This window comes from Dermacentor silvarum, chromosome 9, assembly GCF_013339745.2.
Source record: "Dermacentor silvarum isolate Dsil-2018 chromosome 9, BIME_Dsil_1.4, whole genome shotgun sequence".
Taxonomy (NCBI): Eukaryota; Metazoa; Arthropoda; class Arachnida; order Ixodida; family Ixodidae; genus Dermacentor; species Dermacentor silvarum.
In genome coordinates, this window is record NC_051162.1 from 27,044,844 (window position 1) to 27,063,189 (window position 18,346).

General features: G+C 46.4%; 1 protein-coding gene across 3 annotated transcripts in view; it reads left to right on the top strand.

Moving 5' to 3' along the window:
• The window catches only part of LOC119465174 (acetylcholinesterase), a 35,651-nt gene extending 17,579 nt beyond the window's left edge, over window positions 1-18,072 (top strand). For all 3 annotated transcript variants that reach the window (XM_049655573.1, XM_037725971.2, XM_049655572.1), the window contains exons 2-4: window positions 3,590-3,875; window positions 4,450-5,672; window positions 17,902-18,072. In XM_049655573.1, coding sequence (XP_049511530.1) covers window positions 3,609-3,875; window positions 4,450-5,672; window positions 17,902-18,043 — 1,632 coding nt within the window. In that variant the 5' untranslated portion in view covers window positions 3,590-3,608 and the 3' untranslated portion in view covers window positions 18,044-18,072. The remainder of the gene's footprint in view (window positions 1-3,589; window positions 3,876-4,449; window positions 5,673-17,901) is intronic.
• Window positions 18,073-18,346: the final 274 nt, after the last annotated feature.

Here is an 18,346-nt window from a genome sequence, read left to right on the forward strand (position 1 = left end):
CCGCAGTTGAGCTTCACTATATGACGCGTGGACCATGTATGCGCACTAGCCCGCGGGCAGCCACGGCTGGGTAAAAGCAGAAGATGCACGTTCTCCTCCAATAGCCTGACCGTGGGGCACTAGGGGCTCTATCACGTGACCTGAAGCGCAGGGCGCGTGGGAAGCCGGCGGGTATCACGCTGATATCATGGGATTTCTCTCACATGCTTGCGCTTGCACCAACAGCACATGACGTAGACACCAACATAAGGTGCGTGGGCCGTCATTCTCCTTGGGCTTGAACTTAATTCGGCACAGCAAGCCGATGGTGACGACACTTGCACGAATGCGCTGGAGTTTTCGTATATTGGTGTTGCAATAAAATAGAAGAGCAAAGATACGCGCTGAACTTTACCGGAGGATCTGTATCACAACAAGAAAAATATGCTTCTAACAGTACGATTTGTTCTATGGCGTCCTGGTCAATTTTTAGAGTTCACAGGAAAGCTATACGTTTATTTAATATTCATAAGTCTGGAATGTTGCTGGTGCAACTCGGAACTGGTGGTACTCGGAGTCCTTTCTTAATGTAACAGGGTAATTTCCCAATAATCAATGACACGCAATAGAGGTGAGACAACTGCTATACGACATGAAAAATGCATATGTTCTTTCTTTCTTTATTATTTCAGACATGGAAGGTACAATACAATGAATAGCAATTCGAGATCAAATGGCTGAGGAGAAGGGGAACAAAAAGCCGCTGCTATGCAGCTTGACACTGCTCCCATCACAGAAAAAATACATTAGGCAATGACAGAAAACTCACAAAGTAATAAAACACAATGTTCCATTCGTTCTAGAAAAAATTAACACAATACACAAGTTACTGGTATTTCAAGAATCAAAATGCTTAACCAAGTGAGAAAAGCACTCATGAAGAAAATGCTTTAGTTGAATATTTTCTGAATTTCCCTTCATGAGATACATTTTATTGACAATTCAGTCAAATTAAACACGTTTAGTATGTTCGGCAATACGCAAGTTAGTGACGACTAAACATGGACATCACCATTAAACCTATAATACAGTGCTTTCTTTCGCAATTTTATTACTGTTTTTCTTACAAGACAGTATTGCTTCTAAAGACCAAGAAATCTCGTCTGGTAGAAAAGGGTCATGAAGAATGCAGACGCCGCCCAGTGGGAAAATAATCATGATTTCAAACTTGACGTCTCAGAACCTCACTCCGGAGACTTGTTCAAATAACATGTAAGAAGGATGAGGGTGAGGTTGTGGGATGTAGACCCCGGGACGTCGCGTGAACACGTGCGGTCGGAATTTTTTTTTTAATTTCTATTGAACATTTTCAAAGCTTTCGAATAAGCGGTGACTAGAGATAAAGATGATTATGCAAACTTCTTTATATTTCACAACATGAGCGCAATGCCAGCTTATTGCGAGACCCATGGCGTCAACATGCCCCAAAAACAGCAGGGTTGCTCTCGCGATCCTCATTTACGTTGTTCCGATGCTCCCAGAGTCTTCTTTTCGAGTTGCCGCTTTCTGCGACTTGTTCTTGTAGTCGCACTGTAGATGCCTACATGACACCAGCAAACTTATGATGTTGCCGAAAGCTTTTGACGTTCTCGAAGGTGTCGATGAGCTTACCTGAGAGTATGTGGGTTGCCTGCAGCAAGCCATAGCGATGTATAACACGTGTGTGACACCTGCTGTAATGAATTTCGCTGATCGCGGGAACGTGTACAAGCAACACCCGTTTCAGCTTTGTGATACTAAAATAACATGACGGATGAACTAATTGTCGCTGTACACATCAAATAAAGATTGACTGATTTATTTATTCATTCATTCATTTATCGATAAATTGATTCATCGATTGATAGATTGATTTTTACTTACAAAAGTAAGTTTTGGGAAATGATGGACGCTGCATTGGAGGCCTCCAGATTGATTTAGATGACATGGATCACTTCAACGTGCGCCTAAATCGGAGTTCACGAGCGTTGTCACGTTTCGTTCCCATTTAGATGTGGCCATTGCGACAACTTCCGCGAATCGAACCCGTCCCCTCGTACTAAGCAGCGAAACGGCATAGCCACCAGGGCACTGCGGCGAATTGCAATGAATGTCTTTATTGCAATGTCTTTCTTTAGAGCGCACTGTTTTCCCGCGCCGTAGCTGCGAAGAGACGACGGATTTCGTGGGCGCAATTGAGTGAATGTAAACGAAATGTAAGAAGAATGCAGTGCACGTAGGCTGGTAATGTTGGACCTGCAGAGATGTCACCCTGAGGTAGTGTGTTCTAGTGAGCTTGTGGAGAGCGCTTGGAACGTTTGCGTATGGGTCCATCTGGTTTATATGTCATGCAGGCATCAAGAGATGTTGTTCCTTGAACATATAAATATCCCTGCTGTAATAAAATGCGCCACATGCAAACGTGGCCTGGGACCGCAATGTCTTCCAACAGCCAGGAAAAGACGCTGTGCCAAACAAGCGTGTGTTTTGTATGCGTTTACACTCCTTAAGTTGCACCAGCGCTACAGCAGCAACAGCGCAAGTTTTTATCTGTGAAATATTGAGACAATGTCACTTTAACGTCGTGGACTCTGTGCCCCAGTGAATACCGGCTGGCGATTAAGCGACAAAAGTTGGTGAAGTGCATATGCGATCGCGCGTATACTTTACATATGTTTTATTTAAAGGTTTCAAGGAACCTTCCGGTAGCATCAACTCAAACAGCGCGTTTGATCTGCGAGTTTTTTAATGGACAGGTATGCAGACCGAAAGATCAGATTGATAGACGTAGCATTTCATTCACTTCAATGATGGATTTTTTGGACATTACAAGGCATTACCCACGAGTCAGGACCAAAGCAGGTGTTTAACCTCCTGACGACATCCTGCTTGCACTAGGCATAACAGCAGCAGTGTTCACTTTTAAATTTTATAATAATAGGTAGCTCTTATGCATAACATATTAAGTTACTCAATAACATTCAGTTACAAAATACCGAAACGCATGAATAGCAACATTAACCAGCTTTAGTAAACATTCTTGTCACATAACGTAAAGACAAATCTAAATAAAGGGAGATCAGGCAGAATACCTAATAAGGCCAGGTATGAGGCTATAGCGCACTTAGTTGGCCATAAGCAAACCAGAATCTACATCTTACGGGATTTCGTAGAAATTCAAAACTGGCCAAGCTTTTAATTTAAGTTTCGAACAGTCGCACTGCTTCGTGCCAGTTCAATTATAGCAGGGCGTTCGTTACACGAACGAGTAACGTGACAGCCTATCGTTTGCTTGCAATAATTGGTGCGCGCTCTTTCTAGAACCATGTACCTTTCATTTAAATAATACCCAGGGCTACTGCTTAGGCAGTAACAAGAAAATACACTTCAATCTCTCGATACTTCACAATATGTGTACACTGATAATTTAACTTGTGAATTAGGCAAAAGTGTGGCATTGATATACCTATAGAACGATAGATCAACCTCAATAAATAAATATTGCTAAGAAATGTTCTTTTAGCTGTGGATTTCCCGAGTGTCTGACAGAAAATTGTCGCTTCATCCACAGTGAAACACAACGGTGAGCAATGGTGCAGGCCACAACACTGCTACTCCCCGTGCTGTTCGCAGGCGTGCTGAGTGCCATGCCTCACGACACTTACATCGAGAGGATGACCACGGCGGGTAGAGTTCGCGGGAAATTGGTGTCTTCTCTGGGCAAGGCAGTTGAGGAGTACCGTGGCATTCCGTTCGCCGAACCACCAATTGGCAACCTCCGGTTCCGCCCTCCAAAGCCCAAGGCTGCCTGGCAAGGCACTCTAAACGTCACTGCAAGGTCTACTGCTTGTCATCAGGTGTGAAATGATTCATCTGTGCCCTACGTTCAGCTCGCAATGTTAACGAGTGAGCCAGTCAGCCAGCGAGCCAGCCTGTTACTAATGGTAGCCTCTAAGGGAAACAGTCACTAACTGTAGCCTCTGAGGGAAACAGGCATTTAGCTATCTTAAGTCAATAAGGCGACCAACAGAGGCAGGACACTGCGCGCAAAATTTCTAATAACAAAGTCGAGGCGCCTCACACAGGCCAGCCATCGTTCCGATAGGTGGACCTATCTTTGTTAAAGGCAGCCTTGTCGTCCTTGACATTGTATATATAATGAGTTACAGAGTGACGTCAGCTTGCGCCTCTGGAGTTGGCGTCAATTCATAAAGGAAGGCACGAAAAAGGAAATGGCTGCTTTTATTGAATGGGGATAGGTATCAGGTATCAATGGTGTCGCAGCAAAGGTTGGAGTCTGCATGCTTTCTGAGTTTTAGCTCTTTGTTGACAAGATGAAACCATCTGCTTTTAATTTTATCTGTACCGATACAGAGAGCTGGTATCAATCAACGTAGCTGTCTGTATGCCTGTCGATTTCTTATCACACAGGTAACTGTGCCTGGGATCACGCTAGACGGCGCTACTGTCACAGAGGACTGCCTGCACCTCAACGTTTGGGTCCCCCAAAGCACCGAAAACACTACCTCTGGCCGACCAGTCCTAGTCTGGATCCACGGAGGAGGTCTCACATTTGGAACAGCTAACCAAGCTATTTACAATGGATCCGTGGTCGCAGCGCTTACTGATATGCTTGTAGTCTCAATGAACTATCGACTTGGCATTTTGGGCTTCATGAACGCAAACTCTCCTGAAGCACCGGGTAACGTTGGTTACATGGATCAGAACTTGGCTCTGAAATGGGTGCATCGAAATATCAGATGCTTCGGAGGAGATCGAAAGCGAGTTACTTTGTTTGGTGAGAGCGCAGGCTCAACCAGCACGCATGCGCATATCTTGTCGCCGATGAGCCAGGGCCTTTTCAAGAGAGCCGTGCTGTTGAGTGGTAGTATGTACAGTATCGACACGTGGGACACTGTCAAAGAAAGTATGGCAAAGGGCGACAAAGTTGCGAATGTTGTTGGCTGCTCCAAAGGAGGAACGATCAATATGTCATCCAATCCGGAAGATATTGTCAATTGTATGCGAAGCATGCCAGCAGAGTTACTCTTCAACGTTTCTGTGGAGGTCGTGGCCCCAAAATTTGCCCCCTTCAGCCCCACGTACCATAACGAGTTCTTTCCCCGGAATCCTCTGGTGGCCGTGAGACGTGGTTTCTTCTCGTCAGTGGACGTAGTAGCTGGCGTCACCTCAGACGAAGCGGCTGGGCTCCTCTTTCTTCCGCCGAAACCAGAACTCTTGGCTGAAGATCTCAACGCCTCATCAACAAAATGGCTCACTGATTCGCTTCGGGCTGCACTATGGCGGTTCGTGAAAGGAGACATGCCGGTCGTGCTAAAGAAATACACGGATGATGTGCCTGAAGGCGACAAAAACGCTCTGCGGAGACAATACATTGACTACGTATCTGACCGGCTGTTCAACTGCCCACTGCAATTCTTTGCAGAGAAACACAGCAAAAGGAGCAACAAGGTGTTTGCCTACGTGTTCGCCCATAGGCCGTCGAAGTATCCACTCCCGCGATGGATGGGGACCCCGCATGCCCATGATTTGCCGTTCGTATTCGGTCAACCCTACGCAGAAGACCCCGATTCTGTGGATGGCCGCTTGAGCAAGGCCTTTATTAGGATGCTGGCAAGCTTCAGTGAAAATGGGTGCGTATAGGCTTCGTTCCATTATTTTTTTCGCATGTCTTATTTCCTTTTTGTCTTTGTGTTTGCATGCGCTCAAGTTGCCGTTTTCGGGCCGTGTAGTTTATTATTGTAACCTACATTTTTTGAACGCATAATTCTTCTTCCTTCATAACTGAAATGAAGTGGCAAGAATCATGTTGTAAGACTCCACAGTTTAGCCTCAGTTAACCCTCGCTCCAAACGTACCACCTCTAAGTGAGGTAGGCTGAGGCTTGCATATGAAAATACAGGCCTGAATGGTATTGGGTATCCTTCCCGTGTTCTCACGCATTACAGACCGCATAGTAGATGTTTGTGTAGCAAGAGTCCAGAAAGTAGATATCTATTCGATATTACCTGTGAAATGAGTCATTTCATGTCCGCACAAGAATTCGGTTTGTTGCGTACATGATGTACGAAAAGCGGTCTTGCAGCACTTTTTCAACAGACCCTTATTACCAAGTGTGATGTTGCAGTTAGGGCAGTGTTTGACAAGCACAAAGGGGACCGCTCGACTAAGTGTGTTCATTAATTGACAATCAGGCCTGCCGGTTTTGTCATCTATGCGCCCACAGGTCGTCGCCTACATTCCAACACGGCATTTATAAATTCATCGAGAGGGGCACCGTAAGATGTGTCTGAATTAAGACATTGTGTCAAAATATTGTTGCGATGCAGAAGAACAGGGAAAGCAGCCAAGAGACGATGACGGGGAAGTGTTGTTGCTGCTGGCACTTCCACTGCCATGTTCTATTGTAAGCTGGTGCCTTCGACATTCGCCTTGCATAAACGCCATTGCACTTGTTTCCGCCTTGCAACAATATCGCGGACGTTATTTTTGAAGTAAGACTTGGAGAGAGAAGAGAAAGAAAGGTAAAGGAAAGACAGGGAGGTTAACCAGACATTATCTCCGGTTGGCTACCCTGTACCGGGGGAGGGGTAAAGGGATTCGACAGGAGAGAGAGAGAAAAAATAAGTACAAAAAAGGGGAAAAAAAGGAAAGAAAAAAAATCACACACACACACACACAAAACAGAACTGTTTCTGTGGGCATTGTCACGCAGTCTGCGAAGGCGTTCTAGTGTTGAAAAGTGTCAACGTCCCATCCTACGTCACACAGTGTACAGTCACAATTTGTCACTGAGTTCGGTGTCTTTTAAATAACGCAGCAGTGCCTTCAAGGTGGCACGCGCTGTTGTTCGTGTAGGCCAGTTTACAAGGATGTTGATTTGCGTTATTAAGCGTTTGTCCAGTTGACCTATCGTGGCTGAGAGAGCTGCTCTCTGCGGGTTAAAACGAGGGCACTCACAAAGAAGGTGTGCGATTGTTTCGTTGCACCGGAAGAGTGTTCGAATCACAGTCGGTCAGATAGGCCGGTGGCTCGCAAGAAGCGCAGAAGCGCCTGCACGGCCTTCTTCTGTGACGTTGGGTCCAGTCTGTGGTGGAGAATTTTTTCTTCCGACAGAGGCCGGTCGTCCAATTGGTTGAGCGCGTTGGTAAGAGAATGTCTTTGCGCACTGTACTGCGGGCAGTCGCACAATATATGTACAATTGATTCTTCATTGCCGCAGTGGTCACAGGCTGCGCTGTCGGCCATTCCTATGCGGAACGCATAGGCGTTGGTAAACGCAACGCCCAACCATAATCTGCACAAAAGCGTTGCGTCTCCTCGGCGAAGCCTTGATGGTACTCGAAGGCTTAGGGTTGGGTCCAGAGAGTATAAGCGAGCATGCATGAAGTGCGATTCATTCCATTGTGACCTCGTGCGTTGGCGAGCGAGCATGCGGAGCTTCCGTGCAGCGTCAGTCCTAGAAAGTGGAATGGGTCGTTTGTGATCTTCTTTATGAGCTGTGCGGGCAGCTTGATCGGCCCGTTCATTGCCGATAATTCCACAGTGACTTGGAAGCCACTGAAAAGTTATTTCTTGCCCTATCTCAGTCAGATTGTGTATTGCCTCGGCAATCTCAAAGACCAGCTGCTCGTGTGGACCGCGGCGTAAAGGTGATAGTAGAGACTGCAGAGCCGCCTTTGAGTCGGAGAAAATTGTCCATTTGTGTGTCACTTGATCACTAATGAATTGCAGCGCGGCAAGAAGTGCTGCGAGCTCTGCTGCCGTCGATGTTGTGACGTGAGACGTCTTGAATTTAATAGTTGTGCCCATCGTTGGTATCACCACTGCCGCGGTAGAGCTGTTCGGCAGGACGGAGCCGTCGGTGTATATATGGGCAGATTCTTGGTACTTCTCGTACAACAGGAGTAAGGCGAGCTGTTTAAGGGCTGGTGATGACAGCTCTGCTTTTTTCTGGATGCCAGGTATTATCAGGTTGATATTTGGCTGGGTAAGGCACCACGGAGGAATCGAAGGTCTTGCGGCAGGAGTGAAGCAAGTTGGTAATGATTCACCATGCGTGGCTATTGTTTGGCAGAAAGAGGTACGTTGTCTGTCCGCTGGCAGAGATGCCAAGTGGTGGTGGGGAGTCCGGGCAAGATGTCGTATATGTGTCCTTAATGCTTCAACCTCAATGTGAGTCTTGGCGAGGTGGTCTCCAGCAATTGCTATAGTCGCCACTGTGGGTGCACTCCGAGGCAGGCCTAGGCAAATGCGGAGCGCTTGTGCTTGAAAACTTTGTATGGTGCGCAGACTCGTTTTGTTGACGTTAGGTAAGGCTGGCAAGCTGTACCGCAGGAAGCTAAGAAACAGCACATTGTATAGTTGCAGCATAGCACTTGTGGACATTCCCCATGTCTTTCCAGTGAAGAACTTGAACAGGTGACAGATGCCTGTTAGCCGCTTCTTCATGTATGAAACATGATGGCTCCATGACATGTCTCTGTCAATTATAACGCCTAGAAACTTGTAAGATCGAATGTAGGGTATTCTTTGGCAATTTATCAGTACGCTGTAGTTCGCCATGGGCTTCCGTGTGAATGCCACAAGTGCGCATTTCTCAGACGATATTGCCAGACCTCGATTCCGGAGGTAAATAGCAGTCTGAGATGCGGCTTTCTGGATCCTCGCACGCAGTTGTAGGCGTGTTACTGCAGACGTCCAAACGCAGATGTCATCCGCATACATTGATAGCTGAACTGTGCTTGGTAGGTGCTCAAGGAGAGAAAGGAGAGTCAGATTAAACAACACAGGGCTGAGGACACCGCCCTGGGGGACGCCGCGGTAGCTGTAATGTAGAGAGGTGTGGCCGTCCTCAGTGTTCACGAAAAAGGATCGCATGGAGAGGTAGTCGCGTATCCATTGAAACATCCGGCCGCCCACACCTACCTCTTCGAGAGCAGTAAGTATGGTTTCATGCGTAATGTTGTCATATGCCCCTTTCACGTCGAGAAACAAGGAAGCGCAAAGACGCTTTCGGCATTTTTCGTGCTGAACGTAGGTGACTAGGTCAACGACGTTATCTATCGATGATCGACCACGGCGAAAGCCCGTCATAGCCTCTGGGTAAATGTTGTGGTACTCTAGGTACCACTCCAGGCGTCCTAGGATCATTCTCTCCATTACTTTGCCCACACAACTAGCCAAAGCGATCGGGCGATACGATGAGAGCTCCAAAGGCGATTTGCCAGGCTTCAGTAGTGGAACCAGGCGACTGGTTTTCCAGCTTATCGGGAGCGTGCCATCGCGCCAAGATTCATTGTAGAGCTCTAGGAGAACAATGCTTGCGCGCTCACCCAGATGACGTAGGGCTCTGTGAGAAATGCCATCAGGTCCTGGAGCCGATGTGCGTCCACACAAAGCTAGTGCTGCCTTAAGTTCATGGATTGAAAAAGGTAGATCCATGCGTCGATCTCGCGGTGGTGGAGAGCTACTCGAAGGCGGAAAATTGTTGGGAGAAGCGAGTTGGCCGGATAATCTGGCGCAGAACTCTTCTGCCACGTCAATATCCGGTCGCTGTTGTGAAAGGGCTAGGGCCTTGAATGGAAACCGCTGTACGGGCAGTGTCCGGAGACCTCGTACCGTCCTCCACAATTGCGATAAAGGCTTGCGAGGGTCTAGAGACTCACAAAATGCAGCCCAGCGTTGTGATTCCAGCTTAGCTAACCGGCGCTGGATCTTCTTTTGGATGCGTCTGGCGGTCCGTAAATCATCCATTGCATGCGTACGGCGGTACCTTCGTTCAGCACGTCGACGAATTGCTCGAAGTCGTTCTAATTCTATATCAAATTCCGTTAGCTTCGAAGAGCATGTGAGAGTGCACATAGTATCTTGTACTGCGCTCTTGATAGTCTCTTCCAAACGATGTGAAATGTTGTCTTGACAGTGCTCTTCCATGAGAGACTGAAATGTGGTCCAGTCCACTCTTTGGATGGTATCGCGTTTCTTGGAAGGAGATAATCCGCTTATTTTGACGTATGTCGGAATGTGGTCACTCCCATGTGTTTCTATATCTGCAAACCACCCAGCACGTCTGACGAGGCTTCGTGAGACAAACGCCAAGTCCAGACAGCTGCTGTACGTGGAGCCACGTAAGAACGTAGGACTGCCGTCATTTAACAACAAAAGTTCATTGTCATGAGCGACGGATACCAAATGTCTGCCTTTCGCGTTTATCTTCGTACTGCCCCACAGTGTGTGATGAGCGTTGAAATCCCCAATGATGACCCACGGATCAGGAGTTGATGATAGGGTGTCGCGTAGTCTTGTTTGATCAAATCGACTTGATGGAGACAGGTAAGCGCCCACAACGGTGATGGTAAGTTTCTTCTTTTTCACTGTTAGACATATATATTGATTGTCGTCATGAGGAGCCACAGGCTGGAGAATGTAAGTGAGATTGCGACGAATAAACACCATAACCTTGCTGTTTTCACCAGTAGTAGATGACATGAATGATTCATATCCAGAGAGCCTGATTGTGCGGGATAAGTTCGGTTCGCAGATGACAATGATCGGAAACATATGGGCGTAAACGAACCGACGAAAATCAGCAATGCGCGATCTGAGTCCCCGGGCATTCCACTGAAAAATTGTTGCTTTTCGGACCTCATGCCTGAAAGGCAGTAGCTGTTGAGCCATGGTCTACTCAAGGGCTGCCAGCACCGGACTCAGAGCGTCCAGTACTTGAAGTGCACTTCTGGCTGACGGTGTCTGCATGTTGTTCAATAACACGCGAATGGCACTCATTAGTGGTCGCAGAAGAGCGACCACTTGCTTATCTGTATTCTGCAAGTCATCCGATGCAGCACCTTGCTGTACTGGAGGTGGCTTCTGCTGTGGCTCTGCTACAGGTCGTGTAGGCGTAAGAGGTGGCCATTCCTTTGTAGAGAGAGATCTCCCAGTTTTCTCTCTTCCAACCTCAGCGTTAGTCGCGCTCAGAGCAGCAGCTGGCTGTGTTCTATGAACGGTCGACATATCTTTAAAAGTTGACGTTGTCCGTCGTGAGGACCTTCGACGGTGGCGTCGTCTTCGTCGGACTTTTTCAGCGGCCTCTTTGTGAGTTGAGCTGTCTCTCACCATTTGTCTAAGAATAGAAATCTCTTTCTTAATCTGTGGACAGTCTTTGGAAGAAGCACTGTGAGCACCCTGACAGTTTGGGCACTTCAAAGTAGTTGCGCTGCACTTGTCTTCTGGGTGGGGTTCGGCGCATCGGGGGCATATTGCGGAATTTCTGCAAACGCCCTTCACATGGCCCATCTTCTGGCAGTTGAAACACTGCATAGGCCTCGGAACATATGGTCGAACCGGGTGGCGAAAGTGGCCTACCTTCACGTACGAGGGAAGACAGTCGCCTTTGAATGTTATTCTGACACAACGTGTGTTGCCGAGGCGGCCCACGTACACAATGACGTTGTTTTCGCTTGCCGGTTTTATGAGAATTGGCAGGTCTGCATTGGAAATTTCGTTGTCGATGTCATAAATGACTCCTGTTACAGTGGCACCATCAGCGGGCACGATGGATCGGACTTTGATGTTGCCCAGTTGCGTTATATGCTGCAATGTGTTCAGCGCACTCAAGTTCTTCACATCGACCGCCATAATGTTTTTCCTTGTATTCAGTCTGACATCTTTAATCTCATTCGGCACGGTGTTTTCTAGATACAAGGAAAGTGCTTGCCTGTTGAGCACGCGCAGATTGTCAGTTGTGTTCTGCGGCACGAACAGGATGGAATGAGGCCATCGTTGAGGCGCATTTTTCACGGTGGTCGAACTTGACGCCGAAGACGCGTTCATGATCTTTCGTTTGGCCTTGCGGTGCAAGACAGGTTGAAAGTTGTCTTCCGAGGACTCGTCACCTGAGGCGGAGTACAGCTCGGTGTCTTCGCTCTCACTAGACGTGTTGCCTCGCTTCCTCGAAGCGATGCCCGCCGGTGAACCGGAACCAGGCGGGGCCCCGTGAGCTTGTCCGTCCATCACCGCGATATGCGGGGCGGTAGACCCCACAATTGCAGTTAGAAGTCCAGAAAAACACAGAGACGGGCGAGATGCGTTCCACAGAAGAAACACTTCGTCTTCCTCCGGTAAGACTTGGAATGCCTATTTTTATCTGGGCACCGAAATTACTTCAAGGTACTGGCCGAGAGAGGATTTCTATTTAATCAAATGACATCAAGCCTTCATTGACAGCAAGTAAAAGCTGTCATATTCTTATATTCTCCGTATATTATATATTCTTATATTCACCTTCTGTCGAATAGTCTTGAGAATATAGCCCATTGCGGTACTATCAAGGTCTACAGGGGCTGAGTAGAAAACAAGTCTCGACTTGGGAAAAAAGAAGACATCGGCATGTTAGGTGCAATACAGGCGTCATTTATTACATTGCAGTGGGACGCGGGGCTAGGTATATTGTCCGAACGGAACGGTGTATCAAATATGGAGTACGCGATCATATCAGCAAAGGAAAGCAAGAGTAGACAGGCATGTGCGCATGCCGACCTTTCCTTCACGACACAAGCGATGCTGGTGAGAAGTATAAATGCGCTGACAAGACTCATTGAAGGTGAGCGGAGAGTAATGCATGGGTATGCATACAGCAGCAGGTCTTCATTTTGCGTGTGTTTGTGTGTGTGTTTAATGGTTATGTTCTGTAGCGAAGGTGATACATCAAAATTCTCATAGTTGCTCTGATAAGTTCTTTGCGAGCAACGATGCTTCTTTCCACTTGCGGCTGCTATTGTGGTGCTAGTTGCTGCTGTCCGTAATTTCCTTTTTGGCTGAGTAAGCTTTCATATATTCATATATACATACATACATATATACCTTCTCACGCAATAATATCACACATCGATATCAATTTTCCCTTTTTTATTGCGATAGCAATTATATGGACACTCAAAAGCAGATTTCTGCCGTCGGCGTCGCCGTTGCCGTCGCCGTGAGGTTCCGTATGACATCAATGGAGGTGAAATCGTCGCCGCGCGCCGAACGCTGCATGTGCGAGTGAAAGGGCGCGAGGGGTGCGCTCTTTCACGGGGAGTGAACGCACGGCGGAGAACAAACGCGCCTTCTGCGCCGTGCTCGCTTAAGGGCTGCAGAAGTAGGCGGCTCTTTCCTCGTTTACAATCACCATATATGTAGAGCAAATGCGCCTTCTTCCGACGCGCGAGAGGCCGTGGGGGAGGGGGAGGGAAGGGAGGTGACGTTTAGCTGCGGCACTAAGTGCCTATATATATAAGAGGCTTTGGCAACAGTCACCAACGCTGCACGCATTTTGAGCGAACGCGGGCAAAACGCCGACGGCGTCGACAACAGTTCTGCGTGTTGCTGGCGCTGCTACATGTCCAAGTTTATACAGCTGATAAAGCTAATATCGTTACTCCGTATAGCTCTCTACAATTTTGCTATCGCAATTGATGCTTCGCCTTTCAGGTGAAACTGCGACAACTTTTATTTAAGCACCTTGCTGCTCTTCTACACGGAGAATTTTAGTTCGAGTCTTTGGTAACAGTAACTGTTAATACCTCACATAAATTGCCGTATCATGCCACGCTAGGCTAATTGCCTCATGACGTCATGTAACGCTATACAGCGCGGATAACGAAAATAAACACAAAAGAACACATAACGGAAAGCGCCAAGATGCAATTCACCACAGCACTTTGTGGGGTGCGTTTTTTTTTTGGTTGCCTTCGCTTTTTCGCGCTGTTTACCATCGCAAGCTGACTAAAATAAATCAGTCGCTAACTGTGAAACGTTAGTTATTACAGTGCTTATAGATTTCAGATATCTCAGCTGGAAATAAACACGAGGTATATCGCAATAGCCACTGACCGACTTCTCGCCGAAGTAACTGTGCCCGCATTCTGCAAACAAGCAATTGGTAAACAGGTTGTCACTGCTGCGCGAACCATCGTACCAGTCCATGCCACATCGACGGATACGAATGTATTCGGTGTCCAAGCTAACGTTAGCCAAGCCGTTCAACGAAAAAAAAAAGATTTTGAAAGCATTGTGCGAGATGATGACGACCGAACACCGTAAGTTTTATAATTGTATCTAGCACCGTCTTTCTTAAATATGTATTTTGGTTGAACAGCTTGGCTAACGTTAACTGGGACACACAGTATATATATTCGACGCCTGTACGCTTAGTGAACGGCTAGGAAATTCAAAAGTGGCCGATGCAGTTTTATGCTGAGACTGTGCTTATGCTTTCTGTGGTAATTATTGTTTGAAGGAAGCCTGCGCACAAAGTGATTATTTTTCCCTACTGAAATGTGCGATCAACGATATCCAATTAGTTCAGCTCAGATTGTCAGTGTTCCATGAAGTGCGATGTGTATGATGCACCCTTCCCACAACAGTGACTATCTGATGTGAAATAAATCAGGCCTGTGCCGTATGAACCGGAAGTGAAAACAGTAGCCATGATGCTTTTAGGTGTCATAAGTATATTCGATGCAACGATGTGGGCATTGGATATATCTACAAATGACATGTTCAACGGTGAGCAGACGAGCGAAAACGGCGGCAGCCAGCGCGCCACTATTGAGCGGTGACGTTTGTCGGAGATTCGCTTCGTGAAAGATCCAGGTACACCACGCCCGTAAATGACGACTGAAATAGTAGCAAAGGACACTCCCAAGCACTACCACCTCTAAAAGCATTATAAACGTTGTCGCTGCCCGACGTATTTTCTACTGAATTACTCTGTGATAAAACAAATAATGTCTAACTATTCATGCTGCTACAAATATACGCAATTAGGAGCACAATCCCATTAAAGGGCCTTGAAACACCCCTCGGGCTGTGTGAAATAACACAGTCCGCCGGTAGCATACGCTGTTGTGAACATCTCAGCGAAGTTCTGCTGTCGTACGCGGTCCGTGGTGCTCGCAAGAGCAGCTCGATGTCACCTTTCTCACAAACGCTCTCGTTTCAAAAGACCCCATGAACCTCGCTCTTTTCTGTCTGCTTTATTTCGTAATAAAGCACACTCCAATACGCGGCTGCTATTGGTCGCTGCGGTCGTCTACACCACGGTAGCCGCGAGGTGCCGCCACAAGTCCAGTTGCTAAGCGCAATGCAGCTCGCTCAGGACAGCCGCGTTTGGCTTACGTTTAGCGCTTGGTAGGCACCAAAATCCTAAGTCCAAAATGAAATTTGAACTGCGCGTCACGGTAATGTCTCGGAGGCGGAGCGTTGTGGCCCCGTCCCACTCCGCCGTAGCCTGCGCACTGCAAGGCGTTGAGGGGGTAGGGGAGCACAACGGAGCACAACGGAGCACAAAGGCCTCTAACGTCGTAAATATAGGCACAATAAATTTTTACATAAATGCAAATAATTTCAAACGAAGACGTGCTCGACCTATATCTACGACAGGAAACCAAGAAATGTTATTGTTTATGATGGCACAAAGGCGCCAACAGTTGAACATAGCCGTGCAATTGTCCCATAAAACTGCTGGACTAATGACCATCATTTGGCGTTATTCAACAAGCACACTGCTCATAGTCATGTTCAATGGCCACTGTACTCGAGCGTTGCATAAAGTGAAACAAGCATGAAAAAGAGTACTTGAAAGTTGGGATTACTGATTAAAAAAGCGCTACTTTATGTCTGCCTGACGCAATTAAATTAAGACACAACAAAAACAGACAAATAATAAATGCAAATGAGACTACAACTTAATAAGAAATTAACATGTTCTTACATGAGCACTGTTAGGTACAACTCTGGCAATTTTCTCATATACAATGACATTATGAGAATTGTATAGGCAAAGCGCCTCAACACTGCAAAATACACTTCCACCCATTTGAAGTGAACATGTTTGAAGAAATCGGTTTGGAGAGCACACGGAACGTAGTCTAAGAATCACTGACGATTGTGGCAACAATAGCAAACTACCACCATTTCCAAATATTTGGATTCATGATTGTTCCTCTTGTCACTGAGAATGATCTTGTACGCTGAGAAGGAACGCTCGACGGCAGTGAACACGCTAAAAAGTTAATTACAAACAAAACAAAAGCCGCGTGCACATCACATTTGTCTTTCTTCTTTTGCTCTTTACTCTCCTTTCCCCTGACGGCTCTCCGCGGTTTCCCATTCGCGAACCGCGTCGCGTCCCATCTCCTGCTGCTAGGGGTTGTTTTGCGAAAGTTGGTTGAACTAGATGACTAGGATGAACCCCATAGAGTTCCGAACAGTCATTGTTGCCCGGTAACATGAATACTGGTCTCTAACTGCACTCAAAAGCGAAATTTGAGGCCAAATAGTGTTTATATAGGCACCGATATTGAAAATAAGGCATTTAAAGGCATTTATAGGCACTTAGGCACAAAACGCCAAAATAGGCATTTATAGGCACTATAAAAACACTATAAAAGCCGTTCTTAAAGTCTAATTCATGCTCATATATCAAAATGGGGCGATAGGAGCGCAAGGAACAAAAAAGCATTTGCCTAAAATCCGGTCTCTAGTAATGACATTACCATTCGTGGTCCGACGACGCTTTTGTGATTTTTTTGCGACACCTTGTGATTTCAAATGGCTTGTTGCTATACAAAAAAGTTAATTTCACTAGTCTGTCGTTAGCATCACGGCAGTTAATTGTTTTATTAGCTGGGTAATGCTAGCTCACAGATTTTATTGCGATATCCATTATATTGACATTTCAGGCAGATTTCTACCGCCGGCGCTGCCGTCGCCGCGACATTCCGTATAAGGTCCAAGGGCGATAAAATCGATGTTGCGCACAGTATGCTGTATGTGAGAGTGAAAGGGTGCGAGAGTGAGCCGGCGATCGCGGCTCAATCTCGCCCATGAAAGGGAACAAAGCGCGCCACCTTCCCCCCGGAGTGCGCAACGGTCCCGGGGGAAGGTGGGGGGCGTTCTACTCCGCGCGACCCGGGTTGTCGCGCACTGTATCTTGCAAGCCATCTGCGTAGGGGACATAGTCCGCCATGCGCTGTTTCTGGATCTTAGTTCACGTTGATGCGAGACACAGCACGAAAGTCAATTCGCTCGCTGCTGCTGACGCGCTTCCTCGCTCCAGCGCTTTGACAGCCAGCGAGTTTCCACTGTCATTGAGTGAGATGTGTTCATGTTTGCTTGTGCGCGCGTGACACCTTTTTGGTAATTTAGTTAGCATGTTTACAAGTTTATAAGGCCGAGAAAACCACTACCCTTACTTTGTACAGCTGCCCAATAATTTGCTATCGCAATCGATGTTCCGCCTTTCAGGCGAAACTGCGACTCTCTGGCCCATGTCATTAATATTTCCCTGTTTGTGATATTGGCATCTCATTTTTGCAACACGTCTCACTATAACCCTCTTCAGATTTTTGTGCAGGACTGCAGTAATATTTAAGAACGTAATTTTTCGTACTTATGGTATACTTCATACTTTATGAGTTAACCATTAACATCTTTACGAAGCATATACTTATGGTATATGCTTCATAAAGATGTTAATGGTTAACTCATAGCGAGAGCTGATAATGAATATTTATGAATATTTGGCTAAGAAAAAAATAGACATAAACCCCTATATTCCTGCTTTCACGAAATGCAAACAAAATTGATTTACAATCATGCAAAATGAAACCAGGTAACAAGAACCGTCTATTGTACTAGCTGCGGTACCTGTTTCATTGTGTCTATTGACTAATGAGTTTAACTGTCTCCACAGTCAAGCGTTTTCTTGATTTCTTGTAATGTGTATGCAATTTGTGATTTTGTTAGCATGTGAGCAATTTTTTGCAATCAATTCTTCTATGAATAATATCGTGTGATATTTTGTGTTTTCAACAGGACTCCGGAGCTTCCCAATAACCAGACCTGGCCACAATACACAGAGAGCATGCCAAACATCATAGTGATGAATAATTATCAATTTAACGAGGCCCAAGGATTCCGAGCAAGCTACTGTGAACGTTGGAGGTCTTTGTACTAAATGTGTCACTGTCGTCTGACATCATTACTATAAATGCTTGGTTTAAGAAGTTCGTATTTTTTCTTTAACATCGGTGCTAGAACTTACCTCATGCAAGTAGAGCTCACCACCTCTGGTCCACCTCTCTGCCACACCTGTAAACAAAATCTCCCTCTCTCTTAACTTGTGGAACGCAATGCCTACAAGCAAAAGACGCACAAAAGGCAGACATCGTCCCAACGTCTCTTATCTGTTGGCGCTTTATTGTAAACAAGAATGTTTACCAATTTGTCTATATTTCGTTTTATTTGCTAGAATTTATAT